This window comes from Sprattus sprattus, assembly GCF_963457725.1.
Source record: "Sprattus sprattus genome assembly, chromosome: 21".
Lineage (NCBI taxonomy): Eukaryota > Metazoa > Chordata > Actinopteri > Clupeiformes > Clupeidae > Sprattus > Sprattus sprattus.
In genome coordinates, this window is record NC_137919.1 from 5,345,686 (window position 1) to 5,373,049 (window position 27,364).

Sequence of the window (27,364 nt, forward strand, 5' to 3'; positions counted from 1 at the left end):
TGCGATAGCAATGTCAGTGTCCCAAAGTGCACTCCGTGTACAAAACAAACCGCTGCGTCAAACGAGGGCAGGGTAGCGCAGGACAGGGCGGCGTGAATTACTTCAGAGGAGTGCAGATACAGTCTATATACACACACACACACACACACACACACACACACACACACACACACACACACACACACACACACACACACACACACACACTCTCTCTGTTTCTCATTCACTTTGGTTTCCATGCTGTGTTAGACTCCAGCTGCTTCCCTCTGGTGCTCTGACACCCTCCTCTCACAGACAGTGAATGGGCTTTTTTTCTTTTCCTTTTTCTTTGCTCTTCTTATGCTTAGAAATGGAGCCTGGGTGTTAATCTAATGTTGATCTTCGTTCTATTTACCTTTACACTTTGTTCTATTTACCTCATTTGTTTGCAGAAGATTATGTGGCTCTGTGAAAATAGCCTCGTTATAAAACAGTGTTGAGGGCTCAGTGAGATTGCTACACCCTGTTTTTATACGATACGGTTAAGCATTTGTGAACACTTTGTGATTGCAATTCATAAGACAACAGGTGGTCTTGGGGAGGTATCCGTCATTTAGAATAATTGATTACTGAAAAAGCTTCATTGAGCAATTAGATTGAGCAATTAGATTGAGCAAGTGCTTGGGCAATCAGTATTGCACAGAGCCCTGTTATTTTAATCATGGCGTCCGTGTAAGGCAAGCCCATAGTGGTCATGGATCTAATCAGCCGTTTCAGCCATATTAGTCACTTTGTCTGATAGAATGACTGGCGGTCATATAGACTGGCTGGACTTTGATCACATGCATCTTGTAGGGCCTTTTACAGCTAGCTAGGTGTGCCGTAAATAGAACACATGAAGAGGGGGGATTGACTGTGTAAGAAAATCAGCTTCTGTAGCTACAAATTACTATGCGATAAAGATGTATTCCAGGGCGGATTGTTCTGGAACTGTTGACGATTCATTCTTTTCCCTCTAGCATGCTGTCTGTGCAAAGTGCCTCTTCCCAGAATTACTGTCAGCAGAGGTGACATTATGGAGTAGACATGATGCTGGAAGGTGCCGGGGGTCTCCCCTCATACGGCTCTGGCAATAAACAGCCTGTGAATCACCATTTCCATATGTTCCTGCAAGAAAGGAATTGTGCACGGTTTGATACATCATGGAAGCAAGCCAGTTATGTGCATGTATGCATACTCAACAAGATACGAGAAGCAGTTTTTACGGGCTAGGCGATATGATTATAAATAGAGAATATGTTACGTTTTAATATATATATATATATATATATATATATATATATATATATATATAACTGGTCTGCAGTACAGTACAGAAACAGTTTAAGAACCCAAGTGGTCAGAGTTGACCTCTTACTTAGATAGCTTCTCCCTTTGAGGGGTCAAAGGTCACCGTCATTTGAACTTTCCTTGAATACACAATGAGTTATTTTCACGTAACATTTGTTGTCTGCAGCTTGTCAGAATGCGTGACCAGAGCAGACCCTCACAGACTGACAGAGCTGCCTTGAGAACAGTGCTGGCACTAAGGGCTTTACTCTTCCGCCCTTGCCAGTCTGCTGCCCCTGTGGGAATCAGCGGGTACTGCGCCATGTTATGCTGGGCTTGGCCTTGCCAGGCACCCACACTTGCAGAGAATAGGAGCGCTACAGGTCACTTTAATTTGAATTTGCCATCAATTTCGTGAATGCAAGATTAATGCTGTTTCTCGCTCACAGTGTGTGGGTCACAGGGTCTTGTCCAGGTAGCATTTCAATTGAATATGGCCTCTCTCTGCACTGTAAGGCACTTTTAGTGGAACAGTTCCCTGAATTGACTATTAAATAGGAATGTGTGTGTGGCATGGTCCATGGTGACCCATGTAGCCACGAATGTGACGGAAGTCCTTGAATTGCATTTGATTTATAAATGCCCATTATACCCGTACAGAGACATTTTCCTTAGAAAAAGAACACCATGCAGTGTTTCCCCTAGGTTTGCTTAGGGGGGGGAGGGGGATGGCGGCAGGGGCGCGATGCGCCGCGGCGGCGGGATGCGCTGCGGCGGACACAAACACTTAAATGAATGAATTATGATGTTCATGTGTTTCTTTTAATGACAGCAGTCAATATAACATCTTACAGTAACAGTATGCAACAATTATACTTCAGGATTAGGGGTTAGGATAAGCAGTTTTACTTATAAAAAAAAGTATAATTTTACATGTTTTATGGTAAAGGTAACCTTAAATGACTTATTTTGTGATCTGGCGCTATATTTATAAAATAAAAAAAATAATAATATATATATATATTTTTTTATAAATCACAATTATCTTGAGCTTCCAGGGGGGGCGGGCGGGGCCGTTGGGGGGGCGGGGCGCCACCCTAATATCATTGTAGGGGAAACACTGCCATGTTGACTGAGTTCAGGCTTGGTTGTGGGAAAGCACTCTGAGCCTGTAAGCTACAGAGAGCAAGAGAACTGGATGTTGCTTTCTCTAGGTCACAGAAAACATATTTCTTCCCTGAAATGGGACTTGAGGCCGTGAAAAAGGTAATGAGTACAAAAACTGTCTTGACCCCCCTCGCCTCGCCCCCCGTAAATTTGCCCGATTGGTTTGTCACGGTTGGCAGTAATAATGTAGAGAGCAATGAGACGCCACAGAGGAGCCTGTGCAGTCAAGTGCTTACCTAGTGCTAACTGTTGAGCTATCCTGTGCAGTTCAGCGCTAACCTGGTGCTAACTGTTGACCTATTCTGTGCAGTTCAGTGCTAACCTGGCACTAACTGTTGATCTACCCTGTGCTGTTCAGTGCTAACCTGGTGCTAACTGTTGACCTATTCTGTGCTGTTCAGTGCTAACCTGGCGCTAACTGTTGACTTACTCTGTGCTGTTCAGCGCTAACCTGGCGCTAACTGGTGACCTATCCTGTGCTGTTCAGTGCTAACCTGGTGCTAACTGTTGACCTATCCTGTGCAGTTCAGGGCTAACCTGGTTCTAACTGTTGGCCTATCCTCCGCTCCCATCTGTCCTGCAGGACCAGAGACTGAAGGAGATCGGCATGCAGACCCCCTCTGCCTCCCCCACCACACAGTCCTTGGGCAGCGCCCACAACCACAACTCCGGCATGGACCCCTTCGCCAACGCTGCCAACACCCCCTCCACTAACAGGTAACACAATTATGCCACGCAGTTCGGTGCCAATGTACTTCATACGCCGTTGCCTACTCCTACACTGCTTAGTTTAAAAGCTGCAGGACAGAATAGCAATAGCGCCATCCGCATGCAGTCAACCAACTCAGAAACGAGACGCCACACACGGTCCATGTCTGTTCTAGAATGATCCGCAGTCTGAGTTGTCTGCCTTATGTAAAGCACTTTGAGCTGCATTCTTTTGCATGAAAGGCGCTATATAAATAAAGTTTTATTATTTTTGTATTATTATTATCTGTCTGCTAAAGCAAGGACGTTCTGACTGTTTTTTCTCCAAACGAGCCTGACTGATCAGAGCAGCAGGCACAGCCACGATAAGGAAGACTAGTAATAATAAAAGAGCAGTCTTCTGGCAGCCTAATAACTGTTGATAGTAGAACTGGACTGGAGCACACACACACACACACACACACACACACACACACACACACTGTTATCTGCTGCCCTGGCTCTGTGCTTCCATCGGAGCCTGTTGGGCAGCAGAACTGCAAGTCACACCTCCTCTTATCTCAACTGCTTACTCTCCTCCTCATTCCTGCACCTCGAACACTCTCACTCCCTCGCTCTTCTTCTCTCCCTCTGCCCTTCCTCCTCACTCTCCATCTCTTTCTGTCTCTCCCCCTCTCTATCTCTCTATCTCTCTCTTTCTCTCTCCCTCCCTCTGTCTTTCATCCTTTCCCTGGCACCCCTCTTCTCTACTTAATCACTTGACACTGTTGCCCCATCGTCTTATTTTTGTGCTCTAACTCTTTCCCTCATATTTCATTCTCTTCCCCTTTCTCTCTCTCTTTCCCTTTCTCTCTCTCTATCTCCCCCTCTCTCTCTCTCTCTCCCTCTCTCTCCCCCTCTCTTTCAGCATGCCAAACCTCACCAGCGACCTGTTTGACCTCCAGCCGACCTTCATCCCAGCGGTGCAGAGCACTCCGGCCATCTCGACCGCTAATGCCTGGGGAGGTAAGGGGCCCGTCCCTGAGGTGTGAGCGTGGTGGTCACTGTTTATTTACAGACTACAATGGAGGCTACGACACGAGCAGTGACTTCTTCTTTGATGTGTAAACATGCTAGCCAGTACCTGAGGCAATCCTGTTTGCAATGCTTTGCAAAGAAACCCTCGGCATCATTGGGATGGTTATTTTTGTGTCAATATCAGTGTCACATTTCTTACATTATCCCATTTACTTGCTGTACTTCAGCCACTCGCTTGTGTATTCATACATCCATGTTGTGTGTGTGTGTGTGTGTGTGTGTGTGTGTGTGTGTGCCATCACCCGCTCACCCCTGTCCATGTAGTGCTCTTGTTATGTGTTAGTCTAGTGCACCAACACCACACTGCCTGTGTGCCGTGGAACCATTGGGAGTGTTTGACTTGGTTTACATGATGAGGGCTCGGAGCCTTTAACCCCAGGGTCGTAAGGTCAGCGCCCGGGGCAACACTCCGAGGACCTACTGTTGAGCACGTCGGAGCGCCGCTTCTTGGAATACCAGCAGAATTCTAGAAAACCTGGCTAGAATACAGCTACACGCATTCAGACTGTGCCTTTCTGTACCAGGCCTTGTATCACACTAATTGTGAAATTTGGCTTGTTTTGACCAAACATAGCAACAGGAGAAAGCTATAACCTCAAAACATAAAAATAGAAAAAGAAAGCCAAAGAGCAGTGCCACTGAAGGAGGGCTAGGGTTGGGATTAGGGATTTGGAAAGGACAAGGGGGTAGAAGAAGCTGTCTAAGACCTCAGAGGATCCCTGGGTGCTATTTCAGGAGCGAGGAGGACAGTGGGAGAGGGAGCCTGTAGGATGTTTAGAATTTGTAATGGTGATTATCTCTAAATGTGTGTGTTAGTGTGTGGATATCTGTGTGTGAGGTCTGATGTGCTGTGTTTATTCTTGGGTGATTGCATATATGTCTGCATGGTGTGATTGTGTGTGTGTGTGTGTGTGTGTTTTATGTGATGTGTGTTCTTGATATGTAGCTAGGTGTGTGTGCAGCTATATGTTATATACTGTGTGTGTGGGTGTGTTTGATATGTAGCTGCATGCATATGTGATACTGTGTGTGTGTTTGATATGTAGTTGCATGCATATGTGATGTACTGTGTGTGTGTGTGTGTGTGTGTGTGCGATTGATATGTAGCTGCCTGCATGCGTCATATACTGTGTATGTGTGTGTGTCCCTCAGGTGTGGAGAGCAGCTCCGGTCAGAATGCGTCCATGAGTGTAGATTTTGACGCTGTGTTCGGATCCAAAGCTGCCAATAATGATGCCAAACCTGCAGCTGGTAAAAATAAACCAAACCCACCAAACCCAGTGAACTAAACCAATCCACCTGCTCAGAGCTTAAAGGGCCAGTTCACCCAGAATTGGTCACCTGTTCCTCCTCATACCAGTACACACCTGTGTTTAGGTTCCCCTTGACTGTGCGGCACAACACGATAGGATTTCCTGTTCTGTTTTACATACAGTAAACAGCCGTCTGCACAGTGATCAACTACATTAATGACTGCCAGTGCTTGTCACCTCTAGCAGGACACTGAGATTCCTCCGGACAGTTCCCTTTTGGACAGTTCCTTTTGGACAGTTCCTTTTGGAAAGTTCCCTTTGGAAAGTTCCCTTTGGAAAGTTCCCTCTGGACAGTTCCCTTTTGGACAGTTCCCTCTGGTCAGTTCCTTTTGGGCCGTTCCTTTTGTGCTGCCCAGAGCATAGCAGAGCAGGGATCTCGTTTCAGGTCTGTACTGGCAAGAGAATGAACACACAAAGGCAGGATTTTCCATGTTTTGGGTGAGCCGGCCCTTCAGGCTCTAGTCTAACGGTTCTAACGGTTCTGACAGTTCAAAGCTGGACTGTTCCAGCCGCCCTCCTCCTGTCCACTGTTCTAATGCTTAAGCGGCTCCCTGTGGTTCTGCTGGCCTAAGCCGCGAGGCTTCCGCTGTGTTGGTGTCATTCTTGCTTCCGAAACACTCTCTGTGTGTGTGCGCGCGTGCATTTATGTATGTCTCAACATGTATCTCTGGGAATGAGACCGTGTCTGTGTACATCCTAATCTGTGTGTGTGTGTGTGTGTGTGTGTGTGTGTGTGTGTGTGTGTGTGTGTGTGTGTGTGTGCGCACGCGTGTGTGTTTGCGCTTGCATTTATGTATGTTTACATCCTAATCTCTGTGTGTGTGTGTGTGTGCGTGTGCGTGTGTTTGCGCTTGCATTTATGTATGTTTGAACATGTGTCTCTGGTGAATGAGAACGTGTCTGTATATATCCTAATCTGTGTGTGTGTGTGTGTGTGTGCGCGTTTGCGCTTGCATTTATGTATGTCTGAACATGTATCTCTGGGAATGAGACCGTGTGTGTGTGTGTGTACGCCTGACGATGCGTCTCAGGGAATAACAGCGTCCCTGTGTACATCCTCATCCCTGCATGTGTATGTATGGCTGAGTGTTATATTGATGGCTCACAGTCAGCTGCTGGCATCTTGTCTTCACACCTCATCAACCTTCTCTACCAACTGGTCAGAACATGTTTCTGCATCACTCTTCATTTCACTTCGATTGGTCTCCACGCCTGTCAATCATTCTCATTCTTTGTCTCACTCTCTCTCCCTTTCTCATTGAGTTCCACTGTTCTTACTGGACATTTTTCTGAGTTCCTCGTGCCTTTTCTCAATTTTTTTCCCCCCTCACTTTTTCCGTGGAGGTCTGTTTTTCTCGGTTGCAGTGTCGCAGATTCATCACATGCCCCTTTACTCCTGTGCAAAAAAAACCCCGACAGAACGACAAAAAACAAAGCAAACAAAAAAAACACACTGACAGCTTGCTTCCTCCTTCTAACATCCTTCATTCTGTCCCCCCCTCCCTCCCCCCCCCCCCCTCTCTCTCCACCCTTCCTCCTGGTGTCAAACCCCTCCCACCCTAATTCTCCTGGCCAAACTGGTGAGTGGGCTATTATTTCTCCCCTTTCTTCTGTTTTTCTCCTTCCTCCTCTCCGCCCGCCGCCCGTCCGCCTCCTCTCTGTATTTCTGCTGGCTAAGCAGGAAGCCGTACGGAGCGAGCACGGCAGCAGCGGCCGTTTGTGTCAGCACACTGACCAGGAGTCGCAGCACAACTAGCCAGGCAGACACGTCCCGTCCTGTCCTGTCCTGTCCTGTCCCGTGGCCATTACAGCTGAGCCTAAGAAAATATTACTCCTCCTCCTCCTCCTCCTCCTCTTCTTCACTCTCCACGTCATCTGCCCAGCTGCTGGGGAGGGGAGGGGAGGGTGTGGGCTGGGGTGATGATCAGCCATTCAGTGCTGTGTTCAGCTCCACTCAGCTGCTCAGGCGTCCTCCTCCACTTCAGAGGTGAAGGATGCGCCCGTGGAGAGAGAGTGCTTTAAAATTACTTTGTAGAAAAGGCTAGAAAAGACTTTGTAGACAATTTGTATAAATTGTGTAAACGTTGATGCACTGTTCTCTCCTCTTAAAATGGTTTTCCAAGGAATAAGAGAGTTGTAAAAGGCAGTGCAGTTCAATAAAACTCCTTCAGACAGTGTTCATTGTTAATGGTGTTGCATAAATAAGTCACATTGAATATTGTAAACTGTTTTGAGGGAATGTATCTGCATTATTTTTATGTACCATTTAGGAAATCTAAAGAGGTCTATATATTTAATTCAGAAGAAGGTCTGTAGTTCAGAAACTGTATTAAAATCACATCACTCACTGGATAGTGCTGGTAATTCGCGCCGTCATCCAATGTTGAATGTGCAGTTTCCCCATCTCTGTTTTGAGCTGTTTCCGGAGCTCGTGAATGAAGATGCTGTGAGTGTGTTGTTGCAACACAGCAGTGGGCCCCTGTTTGTTTTCAGTGTCTCTGAGTCCCCTGCTATCCCTCTCTAAAGACCTGCAGCCCAGTAGATCTCAAGTCACTGTCTGACACGCAGTCTCTCTTAGTGGGTAAGACCGCTTCCCTTAAGCCTGCCTGCTGTTAGGGCTGTCAGCCTGTCCCAGGAACAGGAAACTCCTGGCTGTGTGAATCTGAGGTCTAGATCTGCTTTGTGTTCTGCCTTGTGCTCCTGTCACGGCAGAAGCATCCCTCTCTCGCTCTTTCCTCGTTATCTTTCTGTGGGCGATCATCCCTCGTTCCCTGGGCCTCTTCCTCTCTCCCAGCCTCTATATTTATTCACCCCGTCCTACCGATCAATCGTAGTTTTTTTTTTGTTCCTTTTTTTACTTCCCATCTTTTCCCTCCTCACATTCCGCAGTCTATCACTTTCAGTTCTTCTGCCCTCTTTCATCTCCCTCTCTCCCTCCTTCCCCATCTCTCTCTCTCTCTCTCTCTCTCTCTCTCTCTCTCTCTCTCTCACCCTCCGCAGTCTATAACTTTCCGTTCTTCTGCCCTCTTTCATCTCTCTCTCTCTCTCTCTCTCTCCGTCGCCATCCTTCTCTGTGACTAGGGGGCCGTGCGCTCCCCTGGTGGGCCTTGAGTCTCTGTGCTAATGCGTGGCCATTAGCTGAATGAGCAGTGACAGGCCTTGTTTACAGAGCTGAATTACTCAGTGGAATTGACCGTGAGCGCTCCCGACCGGAGTAATCAAGCTCACCGCCACCACCGCTGGCAGACCTGAATGGATTAGTTTTATGACCATATGAACGGCAATCCCTCAGGAGGAAACGTGCCAGCAAACACCAGAGAAGGATGGAAGGATTGACGGATGGAAGGATTGAAGGAAGGGAGGATTGAAGGAAGGAAGGGAGGGAGGAGGGAAGGAAGGAAGGAGGAGGAGGATGGTTGAAGAAAACGAGAGTGAATGACAGGGAGTAAGAGCTATGTGTAATCCCAAGGCCCTTGAAACACTGATGCTCCTTTTACCACCTCCTTTCCCAGAGCTTGTGCCATCGTCTCTCTCTGTGTGTGTGTGTCTGTGTGTGTGTGTGTGTGTGTGTGTGTGCACGCTCTCAACAGGCAGGTCACACGCCCTGCTCTCTCTTTTTCCCAGAATCCCCTCCGTGTGCCAAACGCTCTTCGACCACTTTATCTGTCCTTTCTGTCTTTTTAACCCCTTCTTTTTGTCTTGCCTTGCTGCTACTGAATCTAGATGTACACATATCCGTGTGTGTGTGTGTTGGTGTCTTATTGTGTGTGTGTGTGTGTCCCCGCAGGTTATGACACTATAGGCGACCTGCTGAAGCCCCAGGTGTCCGCTCACAACCAGGCCCCGCCCATGTCCCTGCACTCCGGGGGCAAGCTGCTCCCCAACGACCTGGACTCCTCCTTGGCCAACCTAGTAGGCAGTGAGTGTACACACTCACACTCACACTCCGTACTCATACACACACACTCACACTCAGACTCACACTCACACACACACACGCATGCATGAACACCCTCTAGAGTGTGTGTGCGCACACACACACACACTTGCATGAATACAACATGTGTGCATGCATGCGTGCAGACACATTGAGCGAAAAGGAATGGCTACACATAAGACACTCGCAGTTTCATGTGGATGACTTCCCTCCCTTACTGCTGTGAACAGACACTCACAGACGCTGGACCATTCCCTGCCTGATGGCAAATACATATGCAGTTACACAATCTAGAGATGCATGCCTTACTAGGTCTGTGTAGTGGGCAGTAAACACACACACACACACACACACACACACACACACTTAGACCTACAGTGGGCCCTCCCTGGCAAGGCTTGTAAGGAGGGGCGTATATGCATTATGCATTGACACATGCGTACAGTTTGCATTCAGGCACACAGACAATGCCAAAACGATGGGCTCTTTATGTATTACATGCAGACACGCTCACACACACACACACACACACACACACACACACACACACACACACACATGTGCAGATAAATACATTTACATACACAGACACACACACACACACACACATGTATAAATGCATGGCATCAAAAATGTCCATTCACACAGACACCCATCCTTTTTTTTAAACCATTTTCATTATGGCCATGTTACTCATCCATTCCTTCCCATCCCTACATTTACACCCCACACAGACTTACACTCAGTCACACACACACCCACACACACCCACACACACCCACACACACACACACACAGAAACAGACACTCTCTCCATCATCCATTGTAATGTAAGCACATAATACTTATTGCTGTGATGGCACATTGGCAGTAAACGGTAGTCAGGGGTGATTTGCAGGTTCCCTAGTGCCTGTCCCATCAAATACATACTCCCACTCTTACTCTCCTCCTCCTCCTCCTCCTCCTCCTTCTCTACATTCACCCACCCACCGTGTTGTAAACAGATTGTGCTTGTCTGCATGGTGTTGAAGATGCTGTAGCTGAAAGGCTTTGTATGGAGGGGCCTCTCTCTCCATCTCCATCTTTCTCTCCCCCTATTGGTTTCATTCCCCTCTCTTTATCTGTCCTCCTTTCCCTCCTCCATCTTTTTCTCTTTCTATCTCTTCCTCCATCTCTGTCCCTCTATCTCTCTCTCCTTCGGCTTTGTATGGAGGGGCCTCTCTCTCCATCTCCATCTTTCTCTCCCCCTATTGGTTTCATTCCCCTCTCTTTATCTGTCCTCCTTTCCCTCCTCCATCTTTTTCTCTTTCTATCTCTTCCTCCATCTCTGTCCCTCTATCTCTCTCTCCTTCGGCTTTGTATGGAGGGGCCTCTCTCTCCATCTCCATCTTTCTCTCCCCCTATTGGTTTCATTCCCCTCTCTTTATCTGTCCTCCTTTCCCTCCTCCATCTTTTTCTCTTTCTATCTCTTCCTCCATCTCTGTCCCTCTATCTCTCTCTCCCTCTTCATCTCTTTCTTCTCCCCCAACTCACTCTCTCTCCCCCTCTCTGTATGATGAGTGGCTGTCTGGCTGCTGTGTGTGTGTGTGTGTGTGTGTGTGTGTGTGTGTGTGTGTGTGTGTGTGTGTGTGTGTGTGTGTGTGTGTGTGTGTGTGTGTGTGTGTGTGTGTGTGTGTGTGTGTGTGTGTGTGTGTGTGTGTGTGTGTGTGTGTGTGTGTGAGAGAGAGAGAGAGAGAGGTGGAGGCTGATGAAGGAAGGTGTGTGTGTGTGTGTGTGTGTGTGTGTGAGAGAGAGAGAGAGAGGGAGAGATGGAGGCTGATGAAGGGAGATGAATGAAAGAGCTGCCTAATGAAAATGAACAGGCCCCCATGGAGCTGCCAGCCCTGCTGCAAAGCACCGGCTCATCGCCAGCCTCGTCTCCTCGTATCTGTGTGTGTCTTTGTGTGTGTGTGTGTGTGTGGGCTCTGTGTGTGTCCAAGCATGTACGTGTGTAAAGTAGTTTAAATGTACAGAGCATATGTACTTGTACAGAGTCAGTGACCGTTTGTCCTTCTGTTCATCTTTTTCTCTGTCACACTCTTTCCACCACTGTCCCATCTATCTATCTATCTATCTATCTATCTATCTATCTCTGTCTCTCCCTTCCTTGTCTTTGGTCTTCCCCTTCTCTCTCTCTCTCTCTCTCTCTCTCTCTCTCTCTCTCTCTCTCTCTCTCCCCCCATCTCTGTCTCTTTCTCTCTCAGATCTGCAGTTTGGAGGAACACCAGCCAAGAAGTAAGTCTCTTTAGAGAAGCCCGTGAAAGCTTTCCCCTATCAGTTTTTTTTGTTAATCGTTGGCAGTGACTTCCCAAAGCCAGCGGACCGTCCCCTCTCCTCTCCTCTCCTCTCTGCCTGCCTGTTCTTTATGGGGTTAGCTTTTACACCTCCTCATGCTAGTCTTCTTACTCGCTAGACAGAGACCGTGCGTCACCAGCATGACGTGCGTTTTTTAAATAGAGATCCGAGTCTGAGAACGCATTCTGCAGTGTTAAAAGTATTTTTCTTTTCTTTTTTTTCTGAACTGCTCAAGGCATTCCTTTATCAAAGATTGTGTGTGTGTGTGTGTGTGTGTGTGTGTGTGTGGGTGTGTGTGTGTGGGTGTGCGCTTTTATTTTCCTATCCATTCTGGGTATAGTTGCTTGCAACAGCACTCGCTACAATTACATGGGTCATGGTTTTGGGCTATTCTCGGCATTACCGGTTACCATGGCATTCCTCTGGCATCCTCGGTTACCATGTCTTATGTGTGTCTGATGTAACACACCTGAGGGAGTTACTTTATTGCGGGTGTGCGCGTGTGTATGTGTATGTGTGTGTATGTGACCAGGCCTGACATGCAGTGGAGCCAGCCCATGGAGAAGAAGCTGACGGGCGGCAACAACTGGCAGTCCAAGACCATGAGCAGCACCACCGCCTGGAACCCCGCGCCCATGCCACCCCAACCCATGCCCATGCAACACGTGGTAAGGAGACACACACACACACACACACACACACACACACACACACACACACACACACACACACACACACACAATTTCCTCAGCTGGGTTATCCTTAAGCACTGGTGTGAATGCATGCTTCATGATATATATAGATAGATGGGCACACACACACACACACACACACACACACACACACACTATTCCTCAGCTGGGTTATCCTTAAGCACTGGTGTGAATGCATGCTTCATGATAAAAGATAGATGGGCGCACTCACACACTCTCACACACACACACACACACACACACACACACACACACACACACACACACACACACATAAGAAACAAAACAAATGTATATTCTCATACACACAAACACAGTGTCCACACTGGCACCACTTCGAGGACCTACCCTTTTAAGTCACACTCAATGGAGAGTATTGCTGTGCTGAGGCATCTCATCTGACAACAGACATATGCCTACATTCAAGTGTTCATAAAAAACAGAACTGCACGTCTCTCATACGTAGTAAGTGAGGACACATGCATACACACTGGCCTGCACACACACACACACACCAACAATCAGAAACAAGGTAGCAAGCCTGCATATGTGCATGTACACATGTCAGTACAATGTGTCACCCAGTAAAGGCGTGTTGAGCAGAGGACACACACACACACACACACACACACACACACACACACACACACCTTGGATGACCTGAAGTCAGCATGGAACGCACATGATTCATAACTTCTGTGTTACAAATATTTTCGCAAGTAAACTCAAACGTCAACTTGCACTCTCAACTCTTGCTCAGTCTCGAGCTTAGCCTAATGACCTCGCTGCTAACTGTTTTCCCCGGCTTGCTCTGTTGACACTGCCACTAACCTTCTACTTCCTCTTCTCTCCCCCTTCCTCCCTCCCTCCCTCCCTCCCTCCTGATCTGTCTCAATCTTTCTTTCTTTTCTTGCTTAACTTCCTTTGTGGTCATCCCCCTCTCATCCTGTTTTGCTTTTGCGTCTGATGTCTTCTGCCTTCTGTCCTTTCTGTTTCTCTCTCATTCTCTCTCTCTCTCTCTCCTTTCTTACTTTCACTCTGTCGCTCTCTCCATCCCACCCTTGCCCCCCCCCACCTCTCTTTCTCTCTCTCTGTTCGTCTGTGCTTCGCTGCAGAATGGAATGTTCTATACTGGTTATGTAAGTACTGGTTATGTAAGTAAAACCATGCTTTTTTGCTGACCCTGCCCAGTTTACCAGTAATCCAATCTGAACTTCCCTTAATTCCCCCCTCCACTACTTCCCTTTCTTCCACATGATGGCCAGCGTACGGGGGTGTTGTGAGGACTTTCTCAATCAGGGCTTGAGCTGTTTGTTGTTGTAAATCTGTCCTAGCTCGTCACTCTCTGCTCAGTGGATGAGGAAGTCCTCTCTTCTTACCCATATACAGTACCAGTCAAAAGTTTGGACACACCTTACATTTTATGGAGAAGTGTTTTCTTTACTTTTATTATTTTCTACATCGTAGATTAATACCGAAGACATTTAAACTACGAAAGAACACATATGGAATGATGTACTTAACAAAAAGAAGTGTTATCTACCATGTAGAAAATAATAAAAGTAAAGAAAAAAAAAAATCTTAAAAAATGAGAAGGTGTGTCCAAACTTTTGACTGGTACTGTATGTGTAGTTTACTGTAGGCCATAGAGTTTTTCTCCATGCGCTGTGGATCGTTGCATGTGCTGTGTATTTAGACTGTACCTTGCTATGGAGTCCCTCTCCCTCCTGTGTTGAAGGCCTGATCAGCAGAGGTTCCGCTAGAGAAAAATGTTGCCGGTCAAAATGACCGGCAGAGTTTTCATTTTCCGGACATTTTAATGATAAGCCGGTCATATATCTATTTCTGCTTCTAAATTAGCCTATTGAAGAAAACTGACGCCATGTTTAGCTTAAAGAATTACATAATGAGGACGTTTAGATTGGGAACGTTAACGTTTACAATGGGGAAAAAACATAAATGCCTGATGCGCGTCAATAAATGGCCTGCTGTGTAAAATTGAGCGCTGCAACAAGGTCATTGCTCTCTGACTATGTTCAATGACAGCGGAGATTCTAAAATGATTAGACCCTCTTATGAATCCGTTGCGTTGTCCTGCCATTTCGAAGAGCTAACAGAACATTTTACTGTTACCATCAATTACTTCGCACCTTAGCCATGGGAACTTCATTCGGACAAAACGCCTTTTCTCTGGTAAAGCTGTTTGAACATCTAGGGCTTCAGGTAGGCTATTCAATGTTTGGAAAGTTCACTTTCTACATGAACTAGTTCAGTTCATAGTTTACATTTTGAACTAAGTTCACAGCTCCAAAAAATGTACTTGTCCAGTTCTTTTTTTCAATATGTTGCGAGCTATTTTTCAAAATCTCTATCTGTCTGTCTGCCCTCGGCCTCTACGCAACTTCGCGCTCTCACGCACGGACATAGACAGTATAATGAAATGTCTCGCGTGCAACACTGCAGGTATTACAGGTTCATCCTCATCAGTTGCATTTGGCCTCTGAAAAAAAACTTTTAAGGCTAGTCTGCTTGGCCATGTTTGATACTTATCACTCAGTTCGCTCCGTTTGTAACCGACGGTTTGCGCTTTATTTAAAATGCAGCATATGTGTGTTGTTTAATAACTTTCAAGCGGCAGAATAGCCTGTTCCTTTAAAACATAATAAGGGCAGTGCACGTTTGCTTTATAGGCCTAAATATAAGGATTGTGGTCTAATTCAGATTGTGTTTGCTGGACGAGATTTTTAAGAAATTCCAATCAGACAATTTGACCGGTGAGATCTAATATTTTCGGACATTTTAATTTTTTTCCGGACAAAGACCGGTAATTACCGGACAACAGAAACGCTGCTGATCAGCCTTATGCAGCACGTGCAGTCAGGAGCTCGTAAACTGGCCTGAGAGTAACAGCAGCAGCATGTGCAGTCAGGAGCTCGTAAACTGGCCTCAGAGTAACAGCAGCCCATGGGGCTCTCTGGAGTTGGTGGAACATTCCACAGTGTTCTCCTACACACCGGTTTACCTAAAGATGTTTCTGGCTCCAATCTGAGGCTCCCAGCTCGGTTCACACTGGACACGACCTGGAGATCACACTGGCGTGTGTGTAAACATACTGTAAAGAAGCATGACCTGAAGATCACACTCGCGTGTGTGTGTAAACATACTGTAAAGAACCCAGGCCAGGGTGTGGATGTGTACGCTGTTTGGAGCCCTCCTCCACAGTTAACTGTTAACTGTGTGTGTGTGTGTGTGTGTGTGTGTGTGTGTGTGTGTGTGTGTGTGTGTGTGTGTGTGTGTGTGTGTGTGTGTGTGTGTGTGTGTGGTTATGTGTTATGGCTAGGTCAGGGTTCAGTCTCTCCGTCTCCGTCTCTCATGGATGTTTTGTGTTTCTCCTCTGCAGGCTCCAGCACCAATGGCATTCCCCATGACGACACCTCAAGTGCCTGTGTATGGAATGGTGGGTCCCATCAACCTGTCTGGCTTTTTATTACACACACACACACTCGCACACTCACTCTCATACACACACACACACACCTCTCTTTTAGTGTCAATTGTCCAAAAGATTCTTAGATTTTCTTAATTCTTAAATAATACAGTTTAGGTAGGACCATCTTCGTGTCCAAATCACAGATCGTATTATCCAACAGTTGTGCACGTGTGGAGAGAGTAAATACATACAGAAAAGCTAAGAGACCCTGCTGACCCTATGGCCTTACCTATGGCCTATTCAATGGAGAGTCAGAGCCCATGAGATGCCACACAGAGTGGAGAGGATGGAGACAACAAGGAGACGAAAGGAAATGAATAGGGATAGTATGGCTGTAGTCACAAGGTCATTGTTTAAACTACAGTTAGAAAGTACTGATGACACTTCCCACAGAGATCACAATTCAATATCATAATAATAATAATAATTATTATGCCATCATTAGTGTCATCACATCTAGAATTAGTATCTGAATGATCCTTTACGTCGTCATTATATCAACTCATACAAGACATTGAACATACAGTGCTATCAGAAAGCAGCTCAGCCTCTTCACTATAGCGGGATAGTCCCCAAAATGGTCAGTAGTCACCCATATGGTGTTTGTCAGTGGAGCACATCATGACTCATCTGACTAAATGTCAGCAACCAGGTAAAAACTCTACAGTAAGACACTCTGCTGTCTGACTCCTTCATAGTGGGGTAGATGAAGGAAGCTAGTGAGGGATTCTGTTGGCATGGCGATAATGACGGAATGTTCTTTTGGATGAAATCTCTCCGTAGCGGTCGATGGGGTTTTTCACACCAGTCTCACACATACATGAATAACAACAACTACTATAATACCCATCCAGGTTCCCACATAATCCCATTTCCCATAGTGTGATCATCATGTTCATTACGCAACAGGATTTGATGTGGGCAGAATGTGATTCCCCCAACAGACACAGACACAGACACAGACACAGACACAGACACAGACACAGACACAGACACAGACACAGACACAGACACAGACACAGACACAGACACAGACACAGACACAGACACAGACACAGACACAGACACAGACACAGACACAGACACAGACACAGACACAGACACAGACACAGACACAGACACAGACACAGACACAGACACAGACACAGACACAGACACTCTCTGTATGGATAGGTCTGGTTTGGGAATCATCCCTGTGCTAGAAATACACTGGGGGTTCTGCTGGAAAAACATGGCGTGACATCATCGCTGTGTGGACATGGTTACACTCCTGGTCTGAACCCGTATAGAGCTTGACCTGTGGAACTCAGTTCTTTAGAGTCATAAGACCATCAGGGATGTGTACACATACTAATACCTTATATCACAGTATTCTACACTACACATGCGCTTGGTGTGTGTGTAGTCTGTAGGGCATGTCAGGTACACGACTCCCATGTACTGTATGTGTGCATATCATTTATAATTCATGTTGTATGTATGAGTGAAAGATTTCAAGGGAGAGGTGCACGTGTGTGTGTGTGTGTGTGTGTGTGTGTGTGTGTGTGTGTGTTCTTACACACAGCGATTATTTATTAATGTCTGTTTAATCGGTCCTTCTTTCTCCCCCCCTCTTGCTTCTCCCCCCCAACTGTTTCTACCCTTCACGCTTTTTTCTTTTTTTCCATCTTGCCCATCATCCATCTCTGGTTCTCTCTCTACCCTTTCTGTTCATCTGTCCTTCGCTCTCTTCCCTCTTTTATTTCACTCTGTTCTTCCTCCTTCCACCTTTTGCTCATCATCATCATCATCATCATCTTCATCATCCACTCCACCCCACCCCTTGGTCTCTCCCTTCATCTTCTCTCTCTCTCTCCCTCTCTCTCCCTCCCACCTTCTCTTTCTTTCTTTTTTTTTCTCTCTCTCTCTCCCTCCTTCTCTCTCTCTCTCTCTCTCTCTCTCCCTCTCTCCCTCCGGTAGGTCCCCCAACACATGGGACAGCACATGAGCGGGGTTCCCGTGATGGCCCCCCAGCCAATGATGTACAACCACCAGCCTGTCCTCAGACCCACCAACCCCTTCGCCCCCATGCCCGGAGCCCAGGTACACACACACACCACCCCCTCTCAGACCCTCCTCAGGAGGAGGAACAGACAATTGGCTTCATACTGGAAGCACTTGAAGTGTTTATATCTATACACACACACACACCCAGTAGCTTGTGTTTACATTGGAGAAAAAGTAATAGTTGGTGGTAAATGAAGATGTCATACTCATTGTAACGATCACCTCCCTTTGCCACGATCACCCCCTTTGCCTAAGCTGCCTGCCCTGATGTCAGCTTCAAACCAGAGGGTCCAGACCTGTAGTTGCAACCTCTGCTCTGTAGCCACAAGACCAGTTCTTCACCTGGTCAGTTTCCATCATTCAGTCCTCATTCATCCCCCCCCACCCACCCACCCAGTCCAGTCTTGATCAGAGAGAAAGCCTCTCGAGAGGCAGACATATGCAGGAAAGAAGGAACCTTGCTCCCATTCACAACATCTGTGACAGACAAGTCTGGTGTCAGGAGCCATGGCGACCCTAGACTGACGCGTTCCTGCAAACAGGGCGAGCGCTGGGCTAGTCACCTTCAAGGATGAGTGAAGACCGAGCAGAGTAAAGATCCATTCGTCTTCATATTTCTTTTGGCGTTTGCTTCCTCTTTACCCATGGCCCCGTGGGGGTATGAGTCTGATAAAGCAACATGTTAACTCCAGGAATATTGACGTGAGCCGTCCTTAAACCATGCCGATGGTGGCGAAGGAGCCAAAGAAAAATAAAGAAAACGCAAAATATCGAGCTAAATATCGAGCTTCTCGCTCGCCTCACCTACAGCTTCTCAAGGCCTTGAGTGCAGAGAAGCTTTCAAATTCATGCTTCATCCCAGGGTGTAGCAGCAGTCAAAATGCCTGGTACCTGCTCACCCTGTATACACACACACACACACACACACACACATATAACTACACCACCAGGTTATTTATTTCTATCCATCATGCCTTGCAAAACAAGCTCCTTGTAAGAACCCCAAGTGCCTCAATGCTGTGCTAAGCTTTAGAGCCAGCACGTTCCCTGCATATCTCGTTGCTCTCCAGTGGCCTTCTTCAGACAGCAAATGATCTGGATGGTGTGTGTGTGTGTGTGTGTGTGTGTGTGTGTTAGTGTGTGTGTGTGTGTGTAGGTGTGAGAGACTGCTGCAGAAAATCCTTTGTTTGAGCCCCTCCATCCTCAAACACAGATGTGTTTGAATACAAAGTGTTTGTGTGTTGGCAGTGGTCAGAAGTGGCTTTGTGCTTGACCGCATTAAATGCATCAAAGTCCATGAAGCTCGCTCTCCCATGCACAAAGTGCCACTGGGCTTGCACGCCTCCAGCAGTATCTGCCTCTAGACTAGACCAGGAGTCTTCTTCTGCACCTTGTCAGATACGTCATGTCGTCAGACACACACACACACACACACACACACACACACACACACACACACACACACACACACAAAACCGTTTGAAGACATTCAGCTGTGCACACTTAAGCGTATGGGTGCCAGCATCTCTGTGTGAGTGATGTACATCCAGTATTGGGGTGCACTGGGACTGCCTTAGGCAGTGTGGGGGTTCTTTCTGCTGTGTCCAATGGCTTCTCTTGTATGCGTAGGACTCCACCCAATGGAAAGTGGACAGCGTGCATGAGGTAGAACCCGTAACTGAGCTGCCTCCTAATACCCTCCGACCTGCCTCTCTGCTTAGGGTTTAGGGCTTTAGGCTAACACATGCTCATTCTGCCTCTTCTCTTGTGTGTGTGTGTGTGTGTGTGTGTTTGTGTGTGTGTGTGTGTGTGTGTGTGTGTGTGTGCGTGTGTCTCTCTGTATCTTACTGATCTCTTTCTCTCTCTTTCTTTCCTCTCTCTTTTTCTCATGTTCTCGCTCTCTCCCTAATATACTCTCTCTCTCTACTCCGCTCTCTCTAATGTTTTCTCTCTCTCTCTCTACTCCGCTTTCTCTCATGTCCTCTCTCTCTCTCTACTCTGCTCTTTCTCATGTTCTCTCTCTCTCTCTTTCATGCTCTCTTTCTCTCTCTCTACTCCGCTCTCCCTCATGTTCTCTCTATCTCTCATGCTCTCTTTCTCTCTCCTCCGCTCTCTCTCTCTCTCTCTTGCTCTGACTTTTCCTCCCTCTCTTTCCTGCTTATGCAGAGCTTCCTCTTAATGATGCTGATGTTTATATATTTTTCAGCCCTAACCACTGACCTGTCAGTTAAATTCCCTGATCTCCCCTTCCTCTCCCCCTCCTTTTGTTGCCCGGTTGGGGGGTGTCAGTCGCTCTGTTGGGGGCTGTCAGTCCGGGGGAAAATGTCTACCGTCACTTATTGCCGGGTCTAGTCAGTGTGTGTGCGTGTGTGTGTGTGTGTGTGTGTGGGACTGTGGGGTTGTGAAGCCTAACTGTCATTTATCCAGTGATATTCACTCTCATTTCTCTCTCTCTCTCTCTCTCTCTCTCTCTCTCTCTCTCTCTCTCTCTCTCTCTCTCTCTCCATCCTCTCAGATGCAGTTCATGTAGTGGCAGCGTGGGGCGTCCGTGTGCCAAACGTGACGGCAAACATCACAGCACGAGTCAAGAGAATGAGAGAGAAGAGGAGAACCTAATCAACACCAGATACCGGAGGAGAAGAGTCTAAGATGGAGCCCATGGAAAGGGAGAGGGGCAAGAGAGAGAGAGAAAGACAAAAAGCTCCAAGGTGGGAGATGGGAAGAAGTGTCTGTGTGTAGAATAGTGTGTGTGTGTTTGTGTGTGTGTGTGCCTATACATGTGTGTCTTACCTGTGCACCAGTCTGAAACGGCTCTCCCAGATCACACACACATATAAAACAGTACGCACAATGTGTCTGGACTCTCAGTAACGGTCAAATGTCATGCGGTTCTTCTGAAAAGGTCAAAGGTTAGGTATGAAGGATTATAGGGACGAAGGAAATTCACACAGCACTGTGGTCGTTCAGATCAGCGCAGAAGAACATTAGGGCACTGAGCAGGTTTTGTAAATAGATATTTTAGGCCAAACCTTATCAGTGACATGCTTTTGTTTTGTTTTTCTCCGTCTCTCTTGTTTTTTTTTTTAAAAAATGCTTTTCATATCATTTCATCATCTATTTGCCCAGGAAGTTAGGTGTGTCTCCATCTTGGTCTAGTTGTCTCAAGTTTCAGCTTTCTACAGCGATGTTGCAAACCGTAGTTGTGCGATCCCGTTTCCCAAGAAAGAAAACTCGCAATGCTCGTATGCATGCAGTGATGCAAGGTCATCTTTCTCTAGAATGATCTATAGGTCATCCATCGCCACTCACCTCCAGCTCAAACCACCTTTAATACATGGGTTGACTTTATTCCCTTATGGTGAAGGCGTGTCTCTGAGAAGCCCTTCAGCCATTTTCAACCATAAGTCTCTTGTCCATTCTTGAAGGCGTTGAACACGATCCTGATTCTTAAACTCATCAAAGATGAGCCCAGTCATTGCATCGTACACTCTGTCTGTCTGTCTGTATGTATGTGTGTGTGGGTGTGGGTGTGACAGGAGATGTTGGTCAATAGGAGGTGCTGTTTCAGACTTGGTGAAGGTCATACTCACACACACGCACATATACACACGCAGTTACAGATACACCAAAACATGTGCGCGCGCGCTCACACAACCACACACACACACACACACACACACACACACACACACACACACACACACACACAGCAGTTGGCCTAAAGACTGGATGTGAAGTCTCTCATGACCTACATAAAGACCATATTTGCCCATCTCCTTCCTCACTGGCCTCTCTTGTTTTTTTTTGTTTTCTCTGTTTGTTTGTTTATTTATTTGTTTGGGTTTGTCACTAAAGGCAACCGCGAAATGTTTGTAAACACTCTGCATGTGCCCCTTCTCTTCTACTGTCTCCTGTGAAGTGTAGCGCCGTCAAAAATGGTCTCAAAGGAACATTGTTACCTGTAAGCCCCTCCCTGCTCCAGTCTCCACAGCCACCCGTTCAACCATAGCCAGTGTGATGCAATATGGGGGGGAGAAGAAAAAAGAGCTCTTTAGCGCCCCTGCTGGTGGAACGGGCATTGTAAATGTTTGTGATAGGCTGGTGGCTCAAACGGGGAAATGGTGGTGATTTTTAAGGTTTGATTATAATTATCACTGTTATTATTGCCCTTTATATTTCAGAAAGCGTAATAGTTGGTGGTTTGTGGCAAAGGTCTGTACATGTTAAGCCAGACCTCAATTGTCCTCAGAAATCTAATATTTGCTTGCCAGGTCGATGTAGCTGCTGTGAAGTAGCAGGATTGAAACTGTTATTTTCCATCAAAACCAACGGAAGCCAACTCCAATTCCTAAAGTTGCTTAAATCTGATTGACCATCATCTCTGCTTTCAGGACGGACTAATCTTTGTCTCTATATAAATGTATGGTTATGGTTTTGTTTGTGATTTCACTTGCTTGTCATTGCATTTGCCAATTTGATTGTTTCCTGAAGGGGAAATATATGGAGCATCTGATATTGTTTTTCTTCAACCAAAGCATAAAAACACCACCCACCTCGTGGTGTTCACTCCCTGGTGGGTCTGTCTGTTTGTTTGTTTGTTTTTTGTTTGTTTGTTTGTTTTGTTTTCTAGATATTTCTGCGGAATCCGTCTGCTCTTAAGACTCTCTCCTTCAGGTGGCCTTCTCTTGTACGTCCCCCCCCTCCCAACCCCCTTCGTTTAAAATGACTGCAGAAGCGAAGTGTTGCACTGATTAGCCCTTGGGTGGCTAAAAGTAGCACAGTCTGCAGGCCTAAGGAGTGGTATTCCTCCGTCTTCTAGAAGTTTTCAAATAACCTCACTGTTGGGCGAATGGTAGCGTTGAGAGAGAGAGGAAATAAACATGCATCAGTGTGTGTTGTAGAATGTTGCCTTCCGAAGGATGAGGAAGGCTTGACGAACCCCCATGTCATGGGATTGTGAGGTGTGAGGCGTAGGCGGTGTGTGGTGGCCGTCCGGCACGTCAAGTGTTGGGTGTTGTCGTTACGCCGTGCCCCTGAGATGCACCTTTGTTTGTCACGGTGGAAAAGAGGTTCGGGTGTCCGTAAGGCCGGTCGTTGCAAAATTAGTAGCAGAAGATCATTGGAGATCGATACACATTTGCACATTATTCCCCCCCCCCCCCCCCCACATAAAACCCCCGCCCTGTTTACAGTGTGTCAGAGGAGAGGAGGAGAGAACTGAAAATATGGACAGCGCACCTTTCTTCCCCCTTTTCATTTCCTTTTCTGATTTTGAGTTTTTTCAAAGCAAAGCAATCCTACTGGATTCTGAGGAGTGAAGCTGTAAAAGCTGTGAACACTCAAAGCAAGATTAAAAAGGCAAAACCAATGAAGTTTAACGCATGCACAGATGGAGGAAAAATGCAAACCAGACAGGGTATCCTCTTCCTTTCTCTCATGGTCGGACCCCCCCTCCCCCCCCCCCCCACCTGTCCTTCCCTCACCCCCCCCTCACCTTTGTCCCCATATCCAGATGTACACCTGTGCTCTAAGTGGCCAGTCCCTAGTCTTAAGAAGTGATTAGTCGGAGTCCTGTGCTGTTGTGGTGTCTTGTCCTGGTCCTGTCCTCTAGCCGTTAGGTAGTTCTACAGATGCCCGTCACCTCCCCCACCCCCAGTCCTGTATTCCCTAGTGACCCCTTATGGGTCACTTTCCTGGTAGAAACCCTAGTCCCCCACCACTGCCCCTCGGTGTGACTACCGTGTGTGTGTGTGTGTGTGTGTGTCGTTATGTTCTCCTCCAAAGGCATCTCTATGTAGATCATGTGCTTTATTAAACGGTGAAACAGGGGAAACTCGGTTTCCCGGTCCTCCTGGTCTGGTGTTCAAGAGTGAGGGGGGGGAAAGCGCGAGTCGAGTAATCAGATGGGTAGTTGTCAAACCTAGGTGTTTTTTAGTACTGGTGCTGGGTTTAGTTGGGTACTTGTCCTGTTATGGTCTATATGTAGCCCACCAGATGTGCCCCATGCACTTCATGGAAGGATCCAGGTGTTGGGACTGCGAGAGAGAGAGAGAGAGAGATGACTCAAACAGTGGGTTTGTTAGTCATATAAAGTGTGTGAGGTGTATGTGTGTGTGTGTGTGTGCATGCGTGGGTGTGCATGCGTGGGTGTGTTGTGATTGCGCGCACCTGAGCCGGAGGTATCTACGGAGGCCCTTCCCAGCGACCTTCGAAGAGACTTGTAGATGTCGGGGTTTTTGTTTTCTTCGAAATGTATCACGCCGTGTTTGGCACAGCGGTTGATGAGCACAGTTTTTCTCAGATTTTTTACCACTTTTGTCCTTGTGTTTGGAAATCGGTCTCTTCTTCTTCTTCTTCTTCTTCTTCTTCTTCTTTCTCCTCTTCTTCTGTTAGCGTTTTCTTTCTATCTGTTGAATCTTTTGCATGGCTCCCAGTCCCTGCCTGTGTAGTGGAGGTCCTCGTGTATCTTGAACTGGTTTTCATTGAGAGGGAGGCGCACAAAGGAATGGGGAAGACTTTTTTGAGAGGCCCTTCCGGTGTGCCGACTGCATGGTCCGTGTCGTGGTGTTGTTTCCTATTGGGTTCCCTTTAAAAGCGAACGAAAAAAAGCATGATCTTCTCTGTAGTCCTGTTTTTTAAAATCTAACTCGTGTTAAGTGTCCGGAATTAAAAGGGGGTGGGGAGGGGGCACAGGTGGGTGTGTTTTTCAATTGCCACGTGTGGAAACAGCCAAATACGGTCACTAAGTCTGGACAAGAGACTCTGACGATGACGTTAAGGTGGACGAAACCCCATCTTTCCCAAATCAACCAGTCATTGATGTCAGTGGATGTTAAGGGTGTGATGTACGAGGTCACTTTTCCATTATCTTGAATAGGCACGGCTATGCATCGCCAAACGTAACAATGTCGATGTTCATTTTCGATGAGGTGCTCTGTGAGTTTGATATTTGATGTCCTTTTTTTAGTTTGATCTTGCTCGTTTTTTGCAATGGCTATTCTTTGTACCTCACAGTCATTGCATTGGGATGTCGTAGTGGGGTCTCTGGTCTAGAGATGGGCCCTAGAATCCTATTATTATTATTATTATTATTTTTATCTTAAGAATTAACCTCAGGTCTCGGATAGTGAGTCCTCACTGGCCTTGCCCAGTGCAAACGATTCAGCGGTGGATAGCAAATTCGGGGAAACGCGTTGTCATATCCTAGTTTCCCCTTTGCCTGTTCCTGACTGGACCAAGTGTTGAGGTTGTCTACCAGACGGTGAGGCCCTGGTGAATCCACACCCTTGTTCGTTGTGTGTTACTGAAAAACCTGATCCCGCCACGGTCCCCAGAACCCACTGCATGTCCATAGCATAAGCTCCTCCCACATGGCATCCCAACAGGCTGCTACTCTTGGTGAAGTGTAGTGTGTCTATCTGCATTATCTGCAGGGGGAATGTGTAGGACGTGTGTGTGCGTGTGTGTATGTGTGTATGAGTGTGTGTATGTGTGTGTGTGTGTGTCTGTAGTCCTCCCCACCTTTCAGTCATCAGGGAATTTCTGAGGAAAAGTGGTGTGGATTTTTTTTTCTTTCTGTCGATTTTTCTTTTCTCTAATCTTGTGCTCATACGTTACATTGGTTCGTTTCTACAGGTGTGTATTCATTTGGACTTAGCTGCTGCTTCATACAGTCTGTATATATATATACATGTATATCTTCATACTCTGCAACATATTATTTTTCTTTTCCTTTTTCTATTGTTTCTATTGATCTGAACGTGACAAATATTTGCATTATATAGAGATGTTATATCCTATAGAAACGTTTTGTTATGTTTTGACAGTCAAGGCAGAAGTTCTTTTCTGCCCTGTTAGCTCATAGTCAATGCCAAATGATAGCTGGAGAATCAGGAGTCAGTACCTTCTCAATGTTTCATGTTGGTTTTCCCCCTTTGTACATTTGTATTTATTTATGCAAACATTAAGGATTTTAATAAGCATGGAAACAAAAACAAATCATGGGCTTTTTTTATTTGACTTCATTTTTTTTGGTTTATATCAGAAGAAATAAATCATTTTCCATTCCTAAAAAAAAACATTTGTACGTTCATGTTTTTGTTCCATCGTTGTCAAGCATCTCTGAGTCTTTGGTTTGAGTCAGACGGTGTCCCATGGGAACATTATCCTTCACTCTTACCTGCAGGTTGGGGTCCAGTTCTTCGTAAGCCCTTTGGTAACTGTAAATATCAATGACTGTAAAAAGCACGGATAGTGTATCGTCAGAAGTGAAGTTACCGAAAGGAATTAAAAATGGAGATTTGGAGATTTGACGGTCGAATACGGTCGATTCTGGGCTAACCTGGCCAATATTTCCGCATGCTCTGGCTGCAAAAGCACTTACTGCACAGACTTCTGGCTGCCATTTTGCTTCATTGTTTCACCCTGTTGATTGCGTGACGCCATGCTGTCCATCCTTTCTACAGTCGTTGATGAGCATAGCCAGCAAACATGCTCAGACTGACCCCAGGCCTGTAGCTAAGGTCCGTCTCATCACTCTGTCTCCACTGACAAACTCACTGCCGACCCGGGTGATCCATCACTGTTGCTTTATGGAGTCATATCCTACGCAACTCCCCCTCGATTGAATAAATGTCAACGTTTGTTTGTGTTCGTTTATGTTTGTTTATGTTTACTTTCTGATAAAAATTTGCACTTCATATACCCCTGCCTTATAGTACAGAACGTGTGGTTGTTCTGGGAATCGGTGACAAAAGCATGCTTTTTTTCTTAAACTACCCTTTCGGCTTGTACAGTACTGTACTTTCTACATGTTTAAATGTCATGATATTGATGATGATGATGATGATGATGATGCTGTGATTGTGGTTTTTATTGTTGCATATGTTGCATGAGGTGAATGCAAGGTTGTCCCCTGAACCCAAGCCAACACCAAGCCTCATACAGTCCTGTCCAGGTAATACCACAGGTGACTACCGCCAAACCCGGAGCAAAGCTGAAGTAAGAATCGATTGATCACTGAATGTTACTTTGCTTGTGGAGCAATTAGTTGGGATTTATTTATTTATATTTACCCCTTGACCTGATGTTAATCTCTCCCATTGATTTGGCCAAACTCTAATTGACCCGTCGTTTAGCCAATTCCCTGTCTGATACTGAGCAACACGGCTAGAGTTTGGGAACTCAAACAGCGGGCATCACTACATGGTTGATCGGCATCATCTAGGCTCATTGTATATATGCGGCACCATGCCATGTCTGTCAGAGAGTA

General features: G+C 46.4%; 1 protein-coding gene across 6 annotated transcripts in view; it reads left to right on the forward strand.

Annotated features, from left to right (window-relative positions):
* The window catches only part of LOC308382325 (phosphatidylinositol-binding clathrin assembly protein), a 63,048-nt gene extending 36,914 nt beyond the window's left edge, over nucleotides 1-26,134 (forward strand). For 4 of the 6 annotated variants that reach the window (XM_080860042.1, XM_080860044.1, XM_080860043.1 and 1 more), the window contains 10 exons: nucleotides 3,059-3,192; nucleotides 4,091-4,188; nucleotides 5,413-5,511; nucleotides 9,361-9,492; nucleotides 11,754-11,784; nucleotides 12,377-12,512; nucleotides 15,958-16,014; nucleotides 18,007-18,129; nucleotides 18,349-18,438; nucleotides 20,609-26,134. In XM_080860042.1, the coding sequence (XP_080716168.1) occupies nucleotides 3,059-3,192; nucleotides 4,091-4,188; nucleotides 5,413-5,511; nucleotides 9,361-9,492; nucleotides 11,754-11,784; nucleotides 12,377-12,512; nucleotides 15,958-16,014; nucleotides 18,007-18,129; nucleotides 18,349-18,438; nucleotides 20,609-20,623 (915 nt within the window). In that variant the 3' untranslated portion in view covers nucleotides 20,624-26,134. The remainder of the gene's footprint in view (nucleotides 1-3,058; nucleotides 3,193-4,090; nucleotides 4,189-5,412; nucleotides 5,512-9,360; nucleotides 9,493-11,753; nucleotides 11,785-12,376; nucleotides 12,513-15,957; nucleotides 16,015-18,006; nucleotides 18,130-18,348; nucleotides 18,439-20,608) is intronic. The other 2 variants (XM_080860046.1, XM_080860047.1) reach the window with 2 other exon arrangements.
* Nucleotides 26,135-27,364: the final 1,230 nt, after the last annotated feature.